The sequence below is a fragment of the Mustelus asterias genome, chromosome 20 (genome assembly GCF_964213995.1).
Source record: "Mustelus asterias chromosome 20, sMusAst1.hap1.1, whole genome shotgun sequence".
In the NCBI taxonomy this organism is placed as follows: Eukaryota; Metazoa; Chordata; class Chondrichthyes; order Carcharhiniformes; family Triakidae; genus Mustelus; species Mustelus asterias.
Genome location: NC_135820.1, coordinates 50,851,331 through 50,874,579, shown reverse-complemented (window position 1 = coordinate 50,874,579; position 23,249 = coordinate 50,851,331). Strand labels below are relative to the sequence as shown.

The 23,249-nt window shown below is 43.5% G+C and overlaps 1 protein-coding gene across 2 annotated transcripts in view; it reads left to right on the top strand.

Annotated features, from left to right (window-relative positions):
- LOC144508528 (extracellular sulfatase Sulf-2-like) overlaps window positions 1-23,249 on the top strand; it is a 347,976-nt gene that overhangs the window by 245,647 nt on the left and 79,080 nt on the right. For both annotated transcript variants that reach the window (XM_078236521.1, XM_078236520.1), the window contains exons 7-8: window positions 9,828-9,997; window positions 22,716-22,866. In XM_078236521.1, coding sequence (XP_078092647.1) covers window positions 9,828-9,997; window positions 22,716-22,866 — 321 coding nt within the window. The remainder of the gene's footprint in view (window positions 1-9,827; window positions 9,998-22,715; window positions 22,867-23,249) is intronic.

The following is a 23,249-nucleotide window of genomic DNA, read 5'->3' as shown; positions in this document are numbered from 1 at the left end:
CTCTCTCTCTCTCTCTCCTTTCTGCTTTCTTCCCTTTCCTACTCGTTCTCTCCCTCCTTTCCCAGAGATTGAGTAAGGGGCCACACTCCCTCCACACACTCACCCACACCCACTCGGGTTACTCATGCTGCACAGCCCAGTCGGCAGCTCCCCATTCCAAGCTGCCATGAAATCTCTCCAGGAGACAGTGACTGTACTGACTGAGCTTTTAAGTCAGGTTCCCTGCCCTGCACACCTGCCCCAGGGTCTGGGGCCTCGATCTCCCCCCACAGCCTTGATGTTGGCCCTGGCATCAGACCATGGTGGCAACTTGCCCAGAACGCAGCAGAGGGGAGGGGTAGGACCAAAGAACATTCAAGCAAAAATGGCAACGCAAATTGGAAAATCAGTCCCCAAAAAAATAAACAACATTAAAAGGAAACGTCTTGAAACAGGCTGACTTAAAGAGAAGGTTTGGTGTTTACCCAATCACCACTCTTCTGCAGATGTTAATCTGGTTCTGAAATTGGGATGGGCACTTTGTAATAACCATCATCTTAAAATCACAGAAAAAGGCACGATTCGCAGAATGATTTCCATTGGAATTGTTGTCATTTCCATTTCCATTAACCCCGGCAAAATGTTTTCCAATGTAAAGCCAGTGTAATTGCTTGCTAGGATCTGATCCTGCTGAAAATTTGCAAAGATCAGTTTTTCTGCACAGGACAATCAATTTCCCATTGACAAATCAGCATATACAAAATGAGAGATTTGAAATAGTTTTTAAGACCTTACACAGCTGTCTTACTTGCGTTGCGGAAAGTTGTGCCAATAACGTCTTGGGCACTCACTGAAAAGTTGATGATGCCCCGACTCTGACTTCTGGAATGGGGCAGAGAGAAATTCTGTTCTGTCCTAGTTGGGGTGGCACAGTGGTTGGCACTGCTGCCTCACAGCGCCAGGGACCGGGGTTCAATCCTGGCCTCGGGTGACTGTCTGTCTGGGTGGAGTTTGCACGTTCTCCCCATGTCTGTGTGGGTTTCCTCCGGGTGCTCCAGTTTCCTCCCACGCTCCAAAGACGTGCGGGTTAGGTGGATTAGCCACGATAAATGCACAGGGTTACAGGGATAGGGTGCAGGTGAGGGCCTGGGTGGGATGCACTTTTGGAGAGTCGATGCAGACTTGATGGGCCGAATGGCCTCTGTCGGCACTGTAGAGATTCTGTGGTCATAACCCTAAAGCCCTCTTGAAGAGCTTCAGCATCAAACTGTTTAAGAAGTAGAAGCAGCTAAATACAAAATATTTAGTTTTAACTAAACGTCACAGCATGTGGCTGAGATTAATAAAATGGCTGTGTGTTATATTTGGTAAACACCATGAGATATTCATACTGGAAGCATAATGTCTACATAATTTTCAATAAATGAAATTTAAATAATTAACTGCCCAACAAATGCTCTTGCTTTAGACAGCTAAGATAAGCTTTCCTTCTTGTTCTTATTAAAATTGCTGACACTCAGCCACAAGTGTCTTTGTAGTTATACAGTGACCCCATTATTAAAGAAAAAATTTAAAAATAAACTCAAATGGGACCAGTGCTGCCACAAATTTGGGACAGTGTTACTGTCCCACCTCCAAACATGAGGTAGATTTCTTTGAATACAGTGGGACCACATTATTACAAAATTCTTCCATAAATTCTACAAAAGACTCGCTGGATGTGTCTTTTATCTCACTTTATATATCTCATCTGTTAAAATGCCATGAAGTTCCCATGTAAAATAATAGGCAGGAATGTGTCACTTGTTTTTCCAGATTGAACTGACCTCTGTATTTCATAGAATCATAGAATCCCTACAGTGCAGAAGGAGACCACCCGGCCCATCGAGTCTGCACCGACAACAATCCCACCCAGGCTCCATCCCCGCAACCCCATGGATTCACCCTGCTAGTCCTCCTGACACTAATGGGCAATTTAGCATGGCCAATCCACCTAACCCACACATCTTTGGACTGTGGGAGGAAACTGGAGCACCTAGGGGAAACCCACGCAGACACAGGGGAGAATGCGCAAACTCCACTCAGACAGTGACCCGAAGCCGGAATTGAACCCAGGTCCCTGGCACTGTGAGGCACCAGTGCGAACCACTGTGCCACCCAACATGAGTGAAGTCAAAATCATATTTTCCTTTCAGCACAAGTTCTCTCATTTATCACGTGCTTTCCCTCCTCACAAGCATGCTTTTTCATTGATTTACTTGTCTAATTACTGCCGCACACCTGTGTAATGCTAACAAAATAGTCTGATAGCACCATAAGATTAGAAGCAGCATAAAGCCAAATTTCTTGGCAATGAAGCCAGAGATGCAAAAACAGTTTGAATAATGGTATATTTAAATATGATTTTTAACCCAAGAGGGCAACCTTAATCTGATCAGGGGGAAAATAAAAATCCATCAGGCATTTCTCTCATTTGCAATTTCATAAACTCAAAGTAATCAACCTTTTTATATTTTTCTATCATTTATGCGCACAGTACTTGCTCAGCACATTTATGTATACAACACTGGCAGCCTTACATTTTCTCCTTTCCTGCATACGGGGTGGCACGATAGCACTGTGGTTAGCACTGCTGCCTCACAGCACCAGGGACCCGGGTTCGATTTCTGGCTTGGGTCACTGTCTCTGTAGAATTTGCACATGCTCCCCGTGTCTGCATGAATTTCCTCTGGATGCTCCAGTTTTCCCCCACAGTCCAAAGATGTGCGGGTTAGGTGGATTGGCCATGCCAAATTGCTCCTTAGTGTCGGGAGATTAACTCTAGTTAAGCATGGGGTTATGGGGATAGGGCCTCGGCGGAATTGTGATCAGTGCAGACTCGATGGGCCAAATGACCTCTTTCTACACTGTAGGATTCTATAGATGGACTTCTCAAATAAAATTAAACCTTTTTCCACATATCTTATACGATAATCATGATTTCACTTTATTTTCACCATGTTTGAAGCTGTTAACATTTAGACTCGAGGACAATAGCACTGCTGACCTTAGTAATTGTATAGTATATAGTTATTATTAAGTATATAGTAATTAGTAAGTATATAGTTAATGGATAAGCTCTTTGAAGATTTCAGATGTGTTGTGGATAAAGGGGAACCAGTGGATGTATTGTACTTAGATTTCCAGAAGGTATTTGATAAGCTGCCACTTCAAAGATTCTTGTTTAAAATAAAAGCTCATGGTGTATTCTATCATAGTGGCATGGATTGATGATTGGCTAACTAACAGGAAACAGCGTTAACATATATTGATCTTTTTCTGGTTGGTAGTTTGTGACAAGTGGTGTGCCACAGGGATTAGTGCTGGGGCCTCCAATTTTTCAATTTATATAGCTGACTTTGATGAAGGGGCTGAAGATAAATCTGCTGAAAATCCAAAGATAGATAGGAAAGTAAATTGCAGAGAGGACGTAAGGAGGCGGCAAAAAGACATATATAGGTTAAGTGTTTGGGCAAAAGTCTGGCAAATGGAGTATAACATAGACAATTGTGCATTTTGGCAGGAAGAATAAAAATGAAGCTTATTATCTAAATGGTGAGAGATTGCAAAGCTCTGAGGTGCAGTGGGATCTGATTGTCCGAGTGCATGAATCACGAAAGGTGAGTGTATAGGTACAGCAATCAATTAGGAAAGATAATAGAATGTTATCATTTATAGTGAGGGCAATTGATTGCAAAGTAGGGAGGTTATGCTTCAGTTGCACAGGGCATTGGTGAGACCACATCTGGAGTATCGTGTACAGTATTGGTCTCCTTATTTAAGGAATGATGTTAAGTGCATTCAAAGCAGTTCAGACAAGGTTTACTAGATTAATACCAGAAATGGTTTGGTTGCCTTATGAGGAAAGTTGGAGAGGCTGGGTTTGTATCCACTAGAGTTCAGAAGAATAAGAGGTGACTCGATTAAAACTTTTCAAATCCTGAGGGGTATTGCCAGGGTGGATGTGGAGAGGATGTTTCCTCGTGTCAGAGAATCTAGAACAGGACTGACTGTTGAAAAACTAGGGGTCACTCATTTAAGACAGAGATGAGGAGAAATGTTTCCTCTCAGAGGGTCGTGAATCTCTGGAACTCTTCCTCAAAAGGTAGTGGAGGCAGTGGCTTTGAATATTTTTAAGACTGAGCGCGATAAGATTCTTGATGAACCCAGGAGGTTAAAGGTTATTGGGGGTAGGCAAGAGTGTGGGGTTGAAGTTACAATCAGATCAGCCATGTTCTTATTGAAAGGTGGACCAGGATCGAATGGCCTAATTTGTATGTCTGAAACAAATAAAAACCTGAAACTTGGTCCAAGACTAGAAAGAACATGCTGAGCAAACCCGTGGAGTGTCTGCACTCAGTTTGATAACATGCTTTAAATGGAAGCCGGGTGAGCAGTTTCATCAGCAAGCCATTGACCTGGTGGGGGTGGCGCACTTGAGATTTGGATTAAAAGACAATTTTAACACCTAACGTGCCCAATTTTACCATTGTGTTGTGCCCATTTTTGGGCGCTAAAACTTAGTAAAGTCGCGCGTGAGATGAATAGCCCGATCTGCGCCCGGGTCCGCGCTGATTCCCCCTTTACCAAAGCCCGAAAATGGACGTGATCGGGACCGTGCCCGAAACGGGTGCGACGGCCATTTAATTGCATATGCATGCATTTAAATTGACTTAATGAGCTGGACGCCCAACCTTGCCAGCACTCCCCTCTTCACCACTGCGTTTGCTCATTCAGAATCAGCACGAAACAGACATGCTCATCAAAAAGTCTGTTTCGGATGCTCCAGCTTCTGAGGAGGTAAGTTCAGAGCTTCCAGCGGCTCTCTGACTCAGATCGGTGGTGGTGTGGAGGGGGAGGGAGGCGAGTTTGATCGCTCTCTGGTGGGCGGGGGGGTGAGGAGGGAGGCGGGCCAGATGGATCTCTGGTGGGGGAAGAAGGAGGAGGGAGGCCTGATTGTTCTGTGGTGGGGGGGGAGAGAGAAGGAGGGAGGTGGGCCAGATGGATCTCTGGTTGGGGGGGGAGAGGGGGAGACTGGGGCAGTGGGGTCCACTGCCACTCTGCGGGCGATCAGTGCGGGGGGGGGGGCGGGGGAGTCCCCTGCCGCTCTGCGGGCGATCGGGGGGGGGGAAGTGGGACAGGGGGTTGCGATCGATCTGGATAGCGGGGTGGGTGGATGGATAAGGGGGATAGTTATGTTGTGGGGATGGGACAATGTCTGTGGGGCCATCGCTCCTGCTTTTTCCGACCCAGGAGCGATGTGGCAGGGGAGTGTTTTTCAAATTATTTTCACTGTGCGTGCGCAGTTGAAGACTCCGATCGGAGCAGCAGTGTTTCGGGCAAGATAAGCCCCGCCTAGAGGCTTATGCAGCCCGATTCAGAATCACTGCTTTTTTTTTCAGGCTGAGTGCGTATAGGGGCGCCGGAGAATAGGGTTTACAAGTTGGATCTGAATCACGCCCAGATTCAGCACTTAGAATCAAAATGGTAAAATCAGGCCCAACATTACCATGCAGTTAATGCATGGATTACTGGGGGGAAATGACAACTGCTATTCAATATTCTTTCTCTGTATGTCAGAAAATATGGAAGAACACACAGTTGGCTGCAGTTACAGTCAAAGTCGTAGATCTCAGGATTGTAGGAAAATCTTGGGCCAATATCTACCTGGGATGGAACATTTAAGTTATGAAACGAGGTTGGATAGGCTTGGGTTGTTTTTGTTGAAGCAGAGAAGATTGAGGGGTGACCTGATCATGGCGTACAAGATTATGAGAGGCATGGACAGAGTGAATCAGGAGCAGCTATTCCCCTTAGTTGAAGGGTCAGTCACAAGGGAACATAGGTTCAAGCTGAGGGGCAGGATGTTTAAGGGAGATGTGAGGAAAAACTTTTTTACCCAGAGGGTGGTGATGGTCTGGAATGCGCTGCCTGGGAAGGTGGTGGAGGCGGATTGCCTCACATCCTTTAAAAAGTATCTGGATGAGCACCTGGCACATCATAACATTCAGGGCTATGGGCCAAATGCTGGCAGATGGGATTAGGTGGGACTTCAGGTGTTTCTAATGTGTCAGTGCGGACTTGATAGCCTGAAGGGCCTCTTCCGTGCTGAATGATTCTATGAATATCAACCATCGAGCATCTAGAGAACAGAACCCTCAAGTCATTCTTCTCTTACTGGTTGATTCAGTCATGTATACAGAACACCACAGTGATTAAACATAATTATGTTTTCAGAAATTACTGTGTACATACCAGTGTGCGAATACATGTGCTTGAATATAGATATATATTGAGGTTATTCAACTCGATTTAAAGATTAACATTATATCATGAAACTGGTAGATGTAGAGTTCCAGGCACATCAGAGACTAGCTATATTGTGATCATGCAATTGACCATCAGGTAGTGCATGCATGTATATCTTAATCATACCAGATTACAGATGGCACTGTCTAAATCTTCTTCATATTAAAAACTCAGGGCTAAATTGAAGTACCAAGACTCCCAACAGATGACCTGAAGATTTTACAAACCTTACTTCACATTTGACTCAGGTTATATTTCACATGGTATGTAACCCAAGCAAAAGCCTCCTGAAAGGCATTTTGCTCACTTGACTTTGACACACACTGGAATCAAATTGCAATATGGCCATTGAGAGTCTGGCCGACACTTGTTGCAGAGATTCCACCTGATAACCACACCAATAACTCTACTCTTATCCTGTGTGGCATTACACCTAACAACTACTTTAGCCGCAATTTAATTTGTACTGCAGATTTTCAGAACTACAGTGGGTGTGTAGGAAAATGATTAATGCCCTACATTTCAGCACTAGAATATAGGTCAGCAAAGTAACTGCTGCATTATTTAGCACAGATGCATACGCGGTCTTGTTAATAATCTGCAGGAAAACATTCAAATGGTAGGTTCCTTCAGTTCAAATTAACTGTTAGAACATAGATAAACGATTGAAGTCATGTCTTTAAAGGTGTGTGGATTCATGAAGAAGGTATTAAATTACTTTTTGATACAATTTATGGTGCAAGCAAAAGTTTTCTTAACATTATTTGATGGACAAGATTGTCTTCCATTTACAATTTTCTCATCTGGTTGATGTGTGAGGAGGAGAATGAAAGCAAGAAACTAAATCACCGCTTTTCTCCTAAAACTTGATAGTAATCTTCCTCATCTGCTTGTCGCTCTTTGGAAACTTCAAGCGGAATTCTCCCATTGCCCTTACTGGTAGGTTCGATGGGACGCATGGGGGGGAGGGGGGAAAGAATCTGGTTGGAGGGAAGAATCTGGTTGGAGGTCCAGAAATCCGTTTCATGCTAGCCTGAATTTGCAGCAGGATCTGCCGTTGGTGCCCTCCATGGTGGGTGAGAAAACCAGCTGGAGGCTGGCGTGAACCTCATTTGTATCCCATTAACGGAGCGCAGATGAAGGCCTGACCCCCCTCCCCCGCCCAGCCCCGCTCAATGATCCGCAGTGCCGGCAAGAGAACATGCCAGCATGATCATGTTTGGAACAACATGGCATGTGAATGTTGATACTCACCTGAGCAATGCCTGGAGCTACCCCCAGAGTTTAGGATGGAGGCTGCCCGCAACCCTGGACCCTGGACTACTGCAGCAGCGGGTCAAGGAAACATCTGCAGGTGGAATTTCCAGATTTGGTGTTCTGGAGGGGCTCCATCTTCCAGTTTCAGAATGTTGCTGGAGATCCATCTTCATTTCTGGGAGGTCCACCTTCTTTCTTCAATAGTGGGTCAGTGATGTTGTGCATCTTTTCAATCTGGCGCCCAGACACTATGGCAGACCATCCAGGCCCGCCCCACCACTGAATATGCTGTGCATAATTAATTTAGGTCTGGGCTGGAAGATTTGGCATGTTGTCCCGCCAGCTTCTACAGCGGGAAACACTTCACGTTCCTGCAGTTTCGTGATAAGGGATCAATCAGTTATGACTGACATGAGGAGAAATTACTTCACTCAAATGCTTGTGAACCTTTGGAATTTTCTAACCCTGAGGGTTGTGGATGATTACATTTAAGGCTGGGATAGACAGATCTTTGGTCTCTAAGGAATTAAGGGATATGGGGAGCAGGTGAGAAAATGAACTTGAAACCCAAGATCATCGATGACATTGAATAGCAGAGCAGGCTTGACAGGTCATATCATTCATGTGTTCTTGAGGAAAGTTTAGGGAGGCTTCAAAAGTCTTTCAAAGTATTCCCTGGAGTCACTGCTCCAGAAAAAACATCTGGCCTTATCTTGATTATTCATCTAAAAATACACTCCAGTGCCCATTTTAATATTCTTATGTGTAGAATATAAAAGCTCCCCCTGAAGCGATAGCCTTCTGACCTTCTCTACTTATTAAGATGTTAGATCATTGAAAAATTAGCCTAGAAATTAATGTTGCCAATATGAACAGATTAACTTTTAATGGCAGAATTTTTGAGCTTGGGAGGAGATGGGATCAGTGACTGTCATGCCCATAACTTCCCGACCCTGGCCGGCAGCTGTCGGCATTTTCCTGCTAATTTGGGACACAGTTCCAGTGGGAAACGACTGCTTATCCATTAGCAGTAAGTAGCCAATCAGGCATATTACTGAACTTTATAATGCTCCCCTCTCATCACCAATTGGAATTTCCCAGATGAGCTTCCCATGGTAGTTGGAACCTGGTAAGAGTTTTAACAACACCAGGTTAAAGTCCAACAGGTTTATTTGGTAGCAAACACCATTAGCTTTCGGAGCGCTGCTCCTTCGTCAGATGGAGTGGAAACCTGGCCACAGATAGGTGCAGCCTCCTGGCATCAGATTCGGGGGTGGTGGGGACAACACTCTGGTTGACTTTTTAAAGGAAGCCTTGCCCCACACCTTCCCTGAGAAGTTGCAGCTGATAAATGGCCGCAGTTGCAGCCACAGGCTGCCCTCTGAAGGGGTTCCTCCTCCATGGTGGCTCCCTAGCAGTTGTGGCCAGTTCTATTGAAGAAATGTTTTAAAATTTGGGGGAATGTCTCCACCTTGAGGTGCTCCCTTTACCTCTTACACCCTTCAGTAGTGAGTACCTTTGGTGGGGTTGCTCCTCTCTGTGCTGAAGGACCTTCTATTGGCCTTCCACCCTTCGGAGCCCACCTGCCCACCTTGGTTGAATGGTGAGCGAAGACACTGGCAACTAACTGAACATATGTCCACAATCATGTTGGGTGTAAAATGCTAACAGAAACGCAAGGCCAGGACCCAAAAATGCACCTGACATCGGGGTACTGATCTCGGAGTATTCTGCTCAATACTTATATATCAGTCCTCTGTTTACTATTTTAACGCAGGTATCATCCTGTTTATTTTAAATAGGCTATTAAAAACTCAAATTCTCCATCTTTTTCAACTACCAAATATCTCCAAATTTCTCCTCTGGTCTAAACCCATAAAACATGTTTTTGCCTCAGTACTGTTTACCTGCCTTTCTCAATAGTGACCGCTCCTGCAGCCACCTTGGGACAACCTCTGAAATTCTATCCTTGAGTTTTCCCGCCATCTCCTTACCAGTAACTGGGTGCCGGGAAACACACCGGCCAAATTAGGAGATCTAATTATGGAGAAAGTGTTGGGTGGTTGATGCAGATGTGGTATAGAGTTGGGACCCAAAAATCCTTCCCTAGTTTGAGCAATGAAGAGAGTCTCAACAGTATGGAAGGAAAAGCTTTGAAACTGAGAATTTTCTTATTGTGCTTTGTTCAAAAAATATTTCTTCGCAAATTTAACTCTTAATGCATTATATTTCTGTTTTGATAGGATTACCTGACGGATTTGATGACAAATGACAGCATCGATTACTTTAAATTATCCAAGAAGATTTATCCACACAGACCGGTTATGATGTTGATCAGTCATGCAGCACCCCATGGGCCAGAGGACTCAGCTCCACAATTCTCCAACCTCTTCCCCAATGCTTCCCAGCACATGTGAGTGTTAACAATGTTATAATTCAGTCTTGTAACAATCCATGAGATGCAGTAGACATCATGGCCTGAATTTTACTGTCCCGCCCACCACGGGAATCGGAGCTGGCGAGGGGCGGACCATGGAAAGATCCGTTGACCTTGGGCGGGATTATTTTATGATTTTGGGACGAATGAGGTTGTAAAATCCCACCCTGTACTTCTATTATTTAGACCTTTAAGCAACGTACAAGCAGTCCATTGTAGATTAATGCTAAGACTGGTTCTCTTATGTGGTTAATTGAGGAAGTAGAGTTTATTTTATGCTGTGGTATTGAGCAATGTAGACCAGCAAGACCCCCAGGTTCATCCGCAAAGTTGCTGAGTTAGCCAGTCACTTCTGCTGTGATGTGACAGGGAATTCAGCAAATCACCTTATTCTCCCTGCAGAATATCCTTGTAAAAAGCCATGGGGATAATTTAGCTGAGAAAAGATCTTTCTTTGAAACCAGTGATTTCTTCTGGACGCATACCTGCATGAAAACCACATGGAACAGGTACAAACAATTGGGTTAGCCCTCATGGCATAATATCCCACAGCACCCTGCCTGGGTTTTGCAAGAAGAATTTAATTTGGATGAGGTTTTGAAGGAGCCACTCCTACTTGTGATAAAATGCTCCAAGAATGGGAAGCTAACCACAGAAAGGAAGCGATAAAAGGAAAAAGATTAGCGGAAATATTAAGGGCAAACAGCTATTTGAAACAATAAATTATTTCAGATGAGTTTAAAATGTTGTTCATATCTGTTTAACTGATGTCAAAAGAACAATTTGGCTTATTTTTATAAATAGCTCTTCATATAATTGGAACGGGCGAAGAACAGACAACGGAAATGTCCGTTGACCTTGGACAGAAATTCTCAGTCTCACTTGATCGAGGCCATAAAATCCTGCCCGTTGAACCCTTACAGTGCACTGACTCTGACAGAGCATCTTACTCAGGCCTACACATCTTGGGACCCTAAGGGGCAATTTAGCATCGCCAATCCATCTAACCTACAGATCTTTGTGACTGTGGGAGAAAACCAAAGCACTGGAGGAAACCCACGCAGACACGGGGAGAACTTGCATACGCCACACAGTCATCCAAAGCCGAAATTGAACCCGGGTCCCTACCGCTGTGTGGCAGCAGTTCTAACCACTTTGCCACCGCGCTGCTCTTTCTCAGTAACGTCCTGTGCAAAGTGGCTGAACATAGCAATCTGAAAATAAAGCCCCTAGAAGTAAGATTAAGGCTATGTGATTGCACAAGACTCATACTGAGAGGATATTTTTTTCTGGTGGCCCAATGCTATGGCAAGAAGGAAAATCTTGAGTTCCAGATCTAAATGAGATGCAACAGCCACTCCTGTCAACTGGAGCAAGTCTAAAGCTTGGGCTGAATGTGCAAACAGAGAATTGGCAACAAAAAGACTCCAGAGGGAGGGCAGACAAAGACCTCAGAAAGAGAGATACAGAAGATGCCAGAGAAAGGGAGATGATATTCAAATAAACCACAAGAGGATTTTCGACCACATCAGTGCAATGACATGCATGATCCAAGGGTCAGTGTTCTACAGGAAAATTTTCATATTAGAGCTGAATTGAAGGGCGAGATTCCAGTTGAGTCCACACCTTGAAAACACACAATAAACTGAAGCCTTCAGTGAACCAAACTGTGCAAGATCCGACCAAACAAATTTCAGGTATGTAGTGGGATCCCTCTTTTTAACTCCACTGGGCTTATTTTAGGTTTGGTTCTCCGTTACCCAAACCCCACCAATGCCCGAGTGATTCTCTCTCTCGCCGAAGGAACAACGGCCACCTTGCGTCTACTTCACCAGAGTAGCGCTCCCAAGAGAGAGAAAAGGAAACTGCTGCCTATCCACTACCTGGCAGCCTTTCCTGAGTGGGTGGTTTCGAAGCGCCCAGAGTACCCTCAGTTCTAGACTCCGGAATTATGGTAAGGGATATTTAATATTGTGACTTGGTCAGAGATCGTTGGTGAGAAATTGAAAAGATCAAAACGGACTCCAATGGAAGTCAAAGATATATATATATTTGTTAAAACATCAAGGTCAAGATCACCAAACACCAGGAAAACAACACACAATGCCTTATGCTCTATAAGACTATAGCTATGGAAGGAATACTAAAACGGACACAACGAGAATGCTTACTTTACACAAGTTTACCAGTGTCTTAAACTATGACAGGTGCATGCAAAAGCCCCCCCCCCCCCCTTTCCCCAAAGCCTCATCCACTATGATGATCTCGGGAACTTCGCGAATTACCGGAGGATACTCACAATCCTAGTTTAAATTGCTCAGTGGGCTTCGGGCTGCGTGCTGGAGACAAATGAGAGGAGGCCAGGAACAGGAGAAGAGAGTGGAGAGAGGAGAGCCAGAGCTTGCTTGTCCCTTTTTAAAACCTGAACCAGTGATTCTCTCACACAAAACAGTTTCTGATCATTGGTAGTTTTGATTGACTGGGACAAAAAGGGCCGGAACTGTCGGGACCGCCCTTAATTGACATTTTAATGTCTTTTAAATGTTCTCTGAGTCATCCTGATTGGAATCCCATCAGCGAGCTGAGTCATTGATGTTGTCTGTGGATGGAATGATCTCTGTTCTCATTGTCTTGCTGCTGGGCTATTTACTCCTTGTCTGCTGGCCATGGTTTCTCCTTTGTTTCCTGTTGATTAGATTATCCCTGTCTCGACCTTCTCGTTATTCCCAGCCTCTTGCATATTCATGTGGCTGTAAAGGTTCCTGACAACCAGTCGGCCATTTTCCTTATCCCTGGGTTTTTTAATCATGGAGGATTTGCCCTAAAACTTACAGGTACCAGGACGAAAGAATGACCCACAATTGTACAGTTGGCAACTCGAGGGTGGTGTTGAAAAAATCTCAGATATACAACTACAGACATATGTGTTCAACTAATTAATCAGCTCCTTCACAATATTTGGGCGGTGGGGGACAAGGGATCTCACCAGCTGTACTCAGTACAGAACTACCATCAATCACAGAGGTCTATTAGTCCCCAACAACCAAAATGGAATAACAACAGTTACCAAGGCAACACGGGGCATGGTGATGACACTCTCTGGACAAAGAACTTCGGAAATGTTGCCGTGTCTGCATGGGTTCTTCCAGGTGCTCTGGTTTCCTCCCACAGTCCGAAAGACAAGCTGGTTAGATACATTGGCCAAGCTAAATTCTCCTTCAGTGTACCTGAGCAGATAGTGGAGAGTGGAGAGTGCAGGTCAATATGGAGCAAGATGGGAAAGGCTGAAATAGCTGAAGAAGCTGGCAAGTTGGAGGTTAATGGGGAGCAGGAGAGAGATTAATCATTGGTGCTGAAGTGGGGGAGGCCACCAATCATGGCAGGAGGGAGAGAGTGACTGTGAGCAACAGGAAGAAGGCTGAACTCTCCCACAGAGCATTCCTGCTCCTTCTGCCCTGTTTGTAGTTCTGGAAAAGGCACTTACCTTGGAGAGCTGGCACTAGATCTACAAAAGAACACAGGAGCAGGAGTAGGCCACTTGGCCCCTCAAGCCTGCTCCTGCATTCAATAAAATCGTAGCTGATCTGATTGTAACCTCAACCGTACATTCCCCAATAACCTTTCACCCCTTTGTTAATCAATAATTTATCCAGCTCTGTCTTAAAAATATTCAAAGGCTCTGCTTCCACTGCCTTTTGAGGACGAGAGTTCAGTGCCTGCTTTCATTTCATTCCCAGATTTTCCAACCCCAGGGAAACCCATGTTGAAACAGTGAATTGCGCAGTGGGAGTTGAACTTAAATATGTTAATGCAATGGCCTCTCTCTTCAGAGTGGGACAGTTACACACCATGATATCTGCACCATAAAAAAGACAGTAGGTGTTTGTACAACGTATTGGAGGCATGTTCCTCATATTTAACTAGTGTGCAGGTTGGGTGAATTGGCCATGCTAAATTGCCCCTTAGTGTCCAAAGATGTGTAGGTTAGGTGGATTGGCCGTGGTAAACGTGCATTATTCAGGGATAGGGCGGGGTTGGGTCTGGGTGGGATGCTCTTTCCGACAGTCAGCGCAGCCTCAATAGGCTGAATGGCCTCTTCTGCACTGTATGATTGAGCTACCTATCCTGCCTGTCATGTCGGCATCAAACCCAAGGTTATGGCATGCAAGTCACTTACTAAGTGAAAGGGGATTATGTGTCGCATAGCAATTTGTTTCTGATTCTAAGCACTGCATCTGTCACCATCATGCCAGTTCTGTAAGCTAACAAAATCCTTTGTCTGTTAGCAGCATCTTGGATAGATCAGTTTTTGTAATACAGCCTGAACTTAAGCCACATTTTTGTTCTGTCTGATATGCTTAGAAATGTCAGTGCAAATAGATCCTTGTATTAAATCTACATCCATGTGTCAGAACCATGCATTCAAGGCAGAAATTAGGTTGTCATCTGCGTATCATAATATGCACCAAGTTATCCGAGGAGTCCAGTAGCGGAGATGACAGGGCAGCAGAAAAGCTGGCACAATAATACTGCCTGGATGGCTCTGAACTGAGCTTTTGGATGCCAGTAAGAAACTGACATTGGAGTGCTGGTTTTTCAGTGTTACTGCCAAGTGAAAGTCCATGCATGGATACATGCCAATTTAGTGGGACTGCCCTGCTTATATTGCCGAGACACTTCACGAATGCTCATGTTTGTGTTTGGAACAAAAGTGCCTTTGCTACATCTGTGAGCACAGTAAATGTTCCACGTGCAGGCAGACAGATTTGTTGAACATACTACCTGCTGGGGAGATGAGGAAAGTGACGGGTGGTAGGAAGAAGCAATTTATCCTGGCAGGCATCCACTTGTTTCAATCTGTACCAGTGTTAGATTTACCATTGAGGTGAGCCTTGTTTATGTCAGTGCCAAGGTGGAATTAATTCTGATCATGTATACTTTTTTGGTTGCTGAATATCTCCTCTGAAGGCATTCAGCTGAAGTCTGGTTTTATGAGTGCCACTCACTCTCAGTAAAAACTTGAGTGACTACTGTTATGAAGCCCAGACAGTGAGTTTCAGCAAGTTATCCAATACTAGATTAGGATCATTGAACAACAGCGTGACGCAGCTTCTCTGTGACAAAACATACAAATTTTAGCTCGGGTTTGATGTTTTACTAAAGAAGCGAAAAGGCTGACCAATGCTCCCATCCCATACTCAGGCATTGATGACAAATTTAACGTCCATAATGCCACCCAACTGAGAACAGTTAACTAAGCAGAAACTAGAAATCAAATCTGGACCTTCCTAGTCTTTATGGTTCAGCTATTAACTGGTTAAATTTTCCAGGCCATTAGGGATACTCAGTTTTTATTTTATGGTTTTAATTCATCAAAGTATTACTTAATCTCTGTGAAGTGGACGTGACGTGTTACAGATCACTCAGGGAGTCTGACTTGCTGTGGCAACAAGCACTTCTTACATGCATGTTGTGGCCTGGATAGTCATGGTAGAGGCTCCCACTTTCTTTCCATTGCATAGCTGACCAGGAAGCTCTCCCCTTTTTACTGCCTGCCATTGGTGTGAGTTGGAAGGATTGGCAGGTTCATAATCGTTTGAAACCGTTTGAACATATTATGAACGCACCTTCCTTGACTGTCCAGTTATGGAGTGAAAGTTTGACCTGGGGCTTCTGGCTCAGAGGCAAGGATGCTGCCTATTGCACCCCAATACCTCCCTCTGTGAGATAAAGAGAGGCAGAACTGGAGTCAATATAACATGATAATGGGGGTCAGCTCAGCTTGAATTGTGTTGTCACCTCTTATAGAGTTATAGAAATATACAGCATGGAAACAGGCCCTTCGACTCAACTTGTCCATGATGAGCAGGTTTCCTATATTGAACTAGTCTCATTTGCCTCCATTTGGCCCAAATCCCTCTAAACCTTTCCCATCCATGTACCTGTCCAAATGTATTTTAAATGTTGTTAATGTACTTGCCTCTACCACTTCCTCTGGCAGCTCGTTCCATATGCGCACTACCCTCTGTGTGAACAAGTTGTCCTTCAGGTCCCTTTTAAACCTTTCCCCTCACACCTTAAACCTCTGCTGTCTAGTTTTGGATTCCCCTACCCTGGGAAGAAGACATTAATATTGAGTCCAAATGAAGGCTAACAATAATTTGATAGTACAGGTATTTGTAAAAGCAAATTTTGGAACTATGAGAATAAATAAACTTGAGAATAGCCTTGCACAATATGATTGTCAAGCCATTCTTAAAATTAAAACAACAGGCAAATAGAATGGGTAAATGTCTGTTCTAAAAGATGGAAGATATATTCCATTTTTACTAAAACAAGCACAGCCAGACTGCAGTGGGTTAATAAGAGGATTAGAAGAAACATGAAAACAAACAGCCTTCATTGTTTTCTTCATAGGCAGCAGCTACGTAGTATCTGTTGGATAAGAAAAATGTCAGCAGGACTTTCATCTGCACCTCCACTAGATCTCCCTAACCTGCTAACTGATATTCCCCCTGTCTCACATCCCACTGCACAAGAGCATTGCTCTGAGGTTTGACTATACACTGAAGAAAAAAGTTCAAAACCTTCTCCCTCTGCATTGTGTATCAGATTGTCTCTAACTGATCTCCAATTGAACAATTGGAGGGACTCAATGCGGAGACATTTCCTGCAGATGTAGCATTCCAGGGCTGTCCTGTTGTCCACCAGTTCCCACATACTGCGGATAGAATCTTGTGAACATCCCGAGACAGGGAATAGGGTAGGCGGGGGGACACTTGATGGAGTGAAGACAAAATGTCAACTTTCTGTCAGTGGCAGGGACAGCTTTTTACTACACCAGCATGTCATGCATAGTCAATAAAACACAGCTTGACCAGATTACACTGTAACTTTGGTATTAAATATGAGGCAAGCAAGAAATAAGCCTTCAGATTCACAACTGGGTAAATAAAGGTAACTACAAGATTACCTTGTAGTAGACAAGGTAAGCTTCCTGATGAATTTGAACTGATCATGTAAAGGAGCTTTGTTGAACGATGGGGATTGATGCATTGAGATCGGGTGTCAGCTGTGAAAGGGAATGGACTGAGGGAGGGGACTGACAACCCTACAACGTCTCGTGGGGAACAGAGCGAGGAAGCAGGGAAGGTCTAATTTTGAATTAATGACATGGGGATCATTAATATTCCACCCCTGTAAATACCACTGCATGCTGCTGTTTATAAGTGACTGAAAGCACTTTAGTGACATGAAGCCAATTATAAACCAATAAACTGGTTTATTTTACTTGGAAACTGAAGGATAACTAGAAATTAGTCTTTTTGTGGAAGGCCTATTTTCCTACTATACGTAACATCAGGAAGTTAAATCATAGAATCCCTACAATAGGGAAGGAGGCCATTCGGCCCACCGAGTCTGGACCGACCACAATCCCACCCAGGCCCTATTCCTGTGACCCCACACTAGGGTCAATTTAGCATGGCCAATCAACCTAATCCACACACCTTTGGACTGTGATTGGAAACTGGAGCATCTGGAGGAAACCCACGCAGACATGGGGAAAATGTGCAAACTCCACTCAGATAGTGGCCGAGGCTGGAATTGAACCTGGGTCCCTGGTGCTGTGAGGTCAGCAGAGCAAACCACTGTGCCATCGTGCCGCCCTGTTAATAAATAAATGCCCCTGACTGTGAAGGGTTAAATATATCACCAGTTAATGGTCTCTGTCTCATTGACCTTAGAAAGAGAACTCTCTATCTGTCACTGATTGTTTCATATTCCCAACAGACTGCCTACTTAAGAAAGCGATAGATATAGAATGACCTCTTACTTTTCTCTCAGTTCTATTATTCAATGATTGGCTGATCAAATTGTTAATCAAAGCTATAGCTTTGAATCATTTGCAACAAACACCCTTCCCATGTTCCCACCACCCCCCCCCCAATCTTTCTGTAGTCTATAGCAACTAAATTTTAGATTTAGATAAATCCCACTCCTAGAATAAAAATAATTTAAACATAAAATCTTGAAATGTGCTTGATAAATTCCATTATCTGAAAACGAATATGAATGGCCAAAATCCAGATTTCCGATGTCTTCTCTGTTCTTCCCAAATTATTTTGTAGTTTATTATTGTATGGGATATGGCCCAACCCTAATTGCCCTTGACATGGGTGAGTTGTTCGGCTATTTCAGAGAGTAGTTAAGAGTTGCCCACATTGTCAAGGGTCTGGAGTCATAAGTAGGCCATACCAATTAGAGTAGCAGCTTTCCTTCTCTAAAGGACATTAGTGAACCAGATGTGTTTCCTTAACAAATCACATTGAAGATTGCTAAGGATCAACACCAAGTCTGAAGCAGGAACTGTAAATTAGTACGGTGAATTGAATCTGATTTGCACATGAGCACTATTAGCCTCCCTATTGTTTTCAAGGTAAATTCTGGCCCAATTTAACTTAACCAAAAATCCCATGCGGACAAGATGTTATAATGCATATAAGACAAGAAGAATTTCCATTGCTGGAAGTTGAAAAGCAAAAGATTTTTGGAGCAATTATTGACCATACTTCAAAAGCATTCTGTCATTGTGAGGTAATTAATAGTTTTTTAAAAAAGAACAGCGTGCATCTTGAAGCCATTGGATTACAAGATGTCAAAGTTATTTTGACAATGCACAGATCAATGATGAGGCCAATTGAACTCACTGTTACTGGAGAAAAACTGAAAGGGACTTGGTAGTGATTTCATAATAATGATAAAAATACATTCAACACACTATTTCTCTTTAACCATAAGCATGGGTCTGGAGTACAAGCAAAGAAAATGCACAAGACCTCGTGCAATTATTCCAAAATTATGGCCAGGTTTTATGGCCCCCTCACACCCAGCTGGAAATTACAGTCTCACCGAAGGAAACGGCATTTTAAACGGCCCATCGCATCTGCCGGTGGGAGACACGCCGTGGTGAGATCGTAAAATTCTGGCCTATGGTTTATTTACCTTTAGAGGAGAGTTGTCTGGAAACAGCTTGAGGAGATAGGAGGCAGAAAAGGTTTGACAGCCTGGGCTTATTTCCACTGGAGTTTAGAATCGTGAGTGACTTTAATAAAGTATATAAAATCCTGAATGGTATTGACAAGGTGGACGTGGAAAGGATCTTTCCTCTTATGGGTGCGCCCAGAACTAGGAGGCAATGTTTTATAATTAGGGGTTGCCCTAACAGGACAGAAATGAGGGGATTTTTTTATTCTGTCAGGGGATTGTGCGACTTTGGAACTCTGCTTCAGAAGAAAGTGGAGGTGGGATCATTGAATATTTTTAAGGTGGAAGTAGATTGATTCCAAATCTAACGTTATCGGGGGTAGATGGGAATGTGGAACTTGAAACACAAACAGATCAGCCATGATCTTATTGAATAGTGGAGAAGGTTCAAGGGGCCGAATGGCTTGCTCCTGCTCCAATTTCATATGTTCATATAGCTGATGACTTTACATCAATGGACACTTAAGAGAAGCTCGATCAATATGTTCTAAGTAAAAAGTTGGAGTGCTAGGTATTAACAATGCTCAAGTAATTTTCTCCCAGCAATGTGCAAAAGAAATGATGTTTCATTAAAGTAACATTTCAGTAAGTGTTGTGAAAGTGACTGCTGAAGTAATTAGATATTGACTTTAAATGGAAAAGGAGTGATGGATAAATATATTTTCTCAGTCTACATTTTCTTTTGTGTTCTTGATTTCATTATTTTGTATGTCTTACAGTAAACTTAATGTGGTTCTGCTTTTTAGAATATCTTTGTTAATATTTTTTGATGTTATGAAGACGGGTATTGATCCTGCCTTATTGTGTGTCAGAAACCTGAGTTAATTTTCAATAGGCTGTCACATAGCTGTCTGTCTTTGTCATAGCTGTGCTCCTTTGATAGTCTATCATTGCAACTGGTCATTTCTTTACATTTCATTGATTGTTTCAGAGACACATATATTCACAAATATCAATCATCGACATGCAGCATTCTCTAGCCTGATACAAATACAGTACTCTGTCTGTCTATCTATATTTGCTATAAATTACTATTCCTCTACCTTTATATCTCATTATCTATCCCACTCTGCCTAACTCTCTAACTATTTATGTACCTCACTATCTAACTTTGCATGTTTAACTATCAATCTCTCGTTGCCTGTCTGTCTATAACTAGGTACTTCTCTATTCACTCTAGCCACATGTTTTTATGTACCAAAGCATCTCTCTGTTACTGTCTATGAATGTATTTATTCTTATGTCAACCTATCCCGCCTGTAAGTGAATTGGGGGCCTACAAATTGACATACAGGAATTAGATCAAAAATGATAGTTAAACTACATTACAGGGAAATTTAAGGCCTGATTTTAACCCCCCCCCCCCTCAAATGGCAGGAATGGAGCACAGTAAGAAGTCTCACAATACCAGGTTAAAGTCCAACAGGTTTATTTGGTATCACGAGCTTTTGGAACACTGCTCCTTTATCAGGTGAGTGATGAAGGAGCAGCGCTCCGAAAGCTCATGCTACTAAATAAACCTGTTGGATTTTAACCTGGTGTTGAGAGACTTCTTACTGTGCCCACCCCAGTCTAACGCCGGCATCTCCACATCAGGAATGGAGCAGACTGACGGCTAACCTGACAGCAGGGTGAGTTCAGAATATGTTTCCAACACATTCCTACCAGCACCACCACCACCATCATCTTAACCTGCCTGAATTTAGCCAAAGGAAGATTTCCCATCACATAGCAGCTGGGCTGTAATTTAAATGGCGGTCATGTCTCAAACTCTGCAGCCGCATCTTGGCTCAGAACCATTTCCACAGCTCGTCATTAATGTCTAATCCCATTAAATAGTCACCCTCATGTGCCTTGACATCAACCTTGTTAGCTTTGGGTGAGAGTTAAATGAGCTGTTGTACAGGTCCTGGATTCCTGATTCCTGCCCTGTGTTAGTATTGGGACTCTAATCTTAAATTGGTTGGGTAAAATTCTACATTCCATATGCGGGGGAAATTAGTGAAGACACTCAAATGCACAGGTTAATTAGGGATGGACAGGATGGATTTGTAGAAGGCAAGCTAGAGTAGATTATTGTTGAATTATTTGCAGAAAATAGATATATGCGATTCAGTTAATGTTAGAAAAATGAATTTTCAGAAGACACATAAAAGATGGTGAAAACTGATGCATATGGTGTAAAAGAGAATGTAACTAAACAAACACAGTGAATGCTAGAACACAGAAAACGCAGTAGGAGTAAATAAATGGATTTGAATTGGCAGGATGTAAATAGTGGTGTCCCATTGAGATTTGTGCTAGAACCTCTGTTATTCTCTCGTTATGTAAATAATTTAGGCATAGGCACAAGTTTTTAGAAGATACTAAATTAGTTGTCATGGCAAACTCTAAAGAAATAATGCAAGCGAATGCAGCTAGGGCATGGACAGGTTAGCAGAGCAGGCAGCACATACAGTTCCCTGAACTGCAAGGAAATATGTGGGGGTGAATTTTCCCGTCCCGCCCGCCATGGGAATCATAGCGGGTGGGGGTGAGGGGGTGGAGCACACAAAGGTCCATTGACCTCGGGTGGGATTCTCCAGTTTTGGGGTGAGCGCGGCCAGAGAATCCCACCCATAATGTTAATTTGGGGGAAAAGAGCAGTGAAGGGGTGGAGGAGCAAATTCTGAAAGTGAAGTATATGAAGAAAGTGGAGGAACAGAAATCTAGAGGTGATCTTAAAAACAGGAGAGCTAAGATTAAAGATGACATTAAAGATGCATTTTGGAAGGTCTAATACAGATAGGAAATATACAGTAAATGGCAAAACCCTTACGAGTATTGATAGGCAAAGGGATCTGAGTGTACAGTTACACAGGTCACTGAAAGTGGCAATGCAGGTGGGGAAGGTAGTCAAGAAGGCATATGACATTCTTGCCTTCATCGGCCGGGGTATTGAGTTTAAAAATTGGCAAGTCATGTTGCAGCTTTATAGAACCTTAGTTAGGCCGCACTTGGAATATAGTGTTCAATTCTGGTTGCCACACTACTAGGAGAATGTGGAGGCTTTGGAGAGGGTACAGAAAAGATTTACTATGATGTTGGCTGGTATGGAGGGCATTAGCTATGAGGAGAGGTTGGAGAAACTTGGTTTGTTCTCACTGAACGACGGAGGTTGAGGGGCGACCTGATAGAAGTCTACAAGATTATGAGAGGCATGGACAGAGTGGATAGCTTTTTCCCAGGGTGGAAGAGTCAATTACTAGGGGCACAGGTTTAAGGTGCGAGGGGCAAGGTTTAAAGGAGATGTACGAGGCAGATTTTTTACACAGAGGGTGGTGGGTGCCTGGAACTCGTTGCCAGGGGAGGTAGTGGAAGTGGATACAGTAGTGACTTTTAAGGGACGTCTTGACAAATACATGAATAGGATGGGAAAAGAGGGATATGGTCCCCGGAAGGGTAGGGGGTTTTAGTTCAGTCGGGCAGCATGGTCGGTGCAGGCTTGGAGGGCCGAAGGGCCTGTTCCTGTGCTGTAAGTTTCTTTGTTCTTTGTTCTTCTTATGACCAGAAAGAAGGGATCTAGCTGATAATCTATATCTATCTGCTTATCAAATCCCAGTCTGTAGAAATCTTTATGATTAATGTATTTTTAAAATTACATCTGCAGCACCCCCAGCTATAATTATGCACCCAATCCAGACAAGCACTGGATCATGAGATATACTGGCCCAATGAAACCCATCCACATGGAGTTCACCAACATGCTGCAGAGGAAGCGGCTGCAAACTTTAATGTCCGTGGATGAATCGATGGAAAAGGTACGTTTACAGGACAACTACAAATGCTTAATATTAAAATGTTTTTATTTTTTGACCATACAGGTATTCGGCAAATTGCCAATTCAAACAATAAGTAAAAAAGCTAGAGTTGCCATCGTCCCAGATGACCAGAGGTTGCTCTCCCCTTTGAGGGGGAGAGCTTGGTCGGTAGTAATTTAACCTGAGGATCACCACACCTCAGGCAAGGGGCGAGATATTGTGTTTACTCGCCCTCTAACAAGCACTGTCACTGTTATGACACAAGGTAGATTGGTGCACCATTACGGTATAACAGTGTGAAAGAGAGCTTCCCAATAAACATTACGCAAAAGTAGATCAAGTGACCCATCATGTCACTTCTCTTCCCCAGGTTGAGATCATCT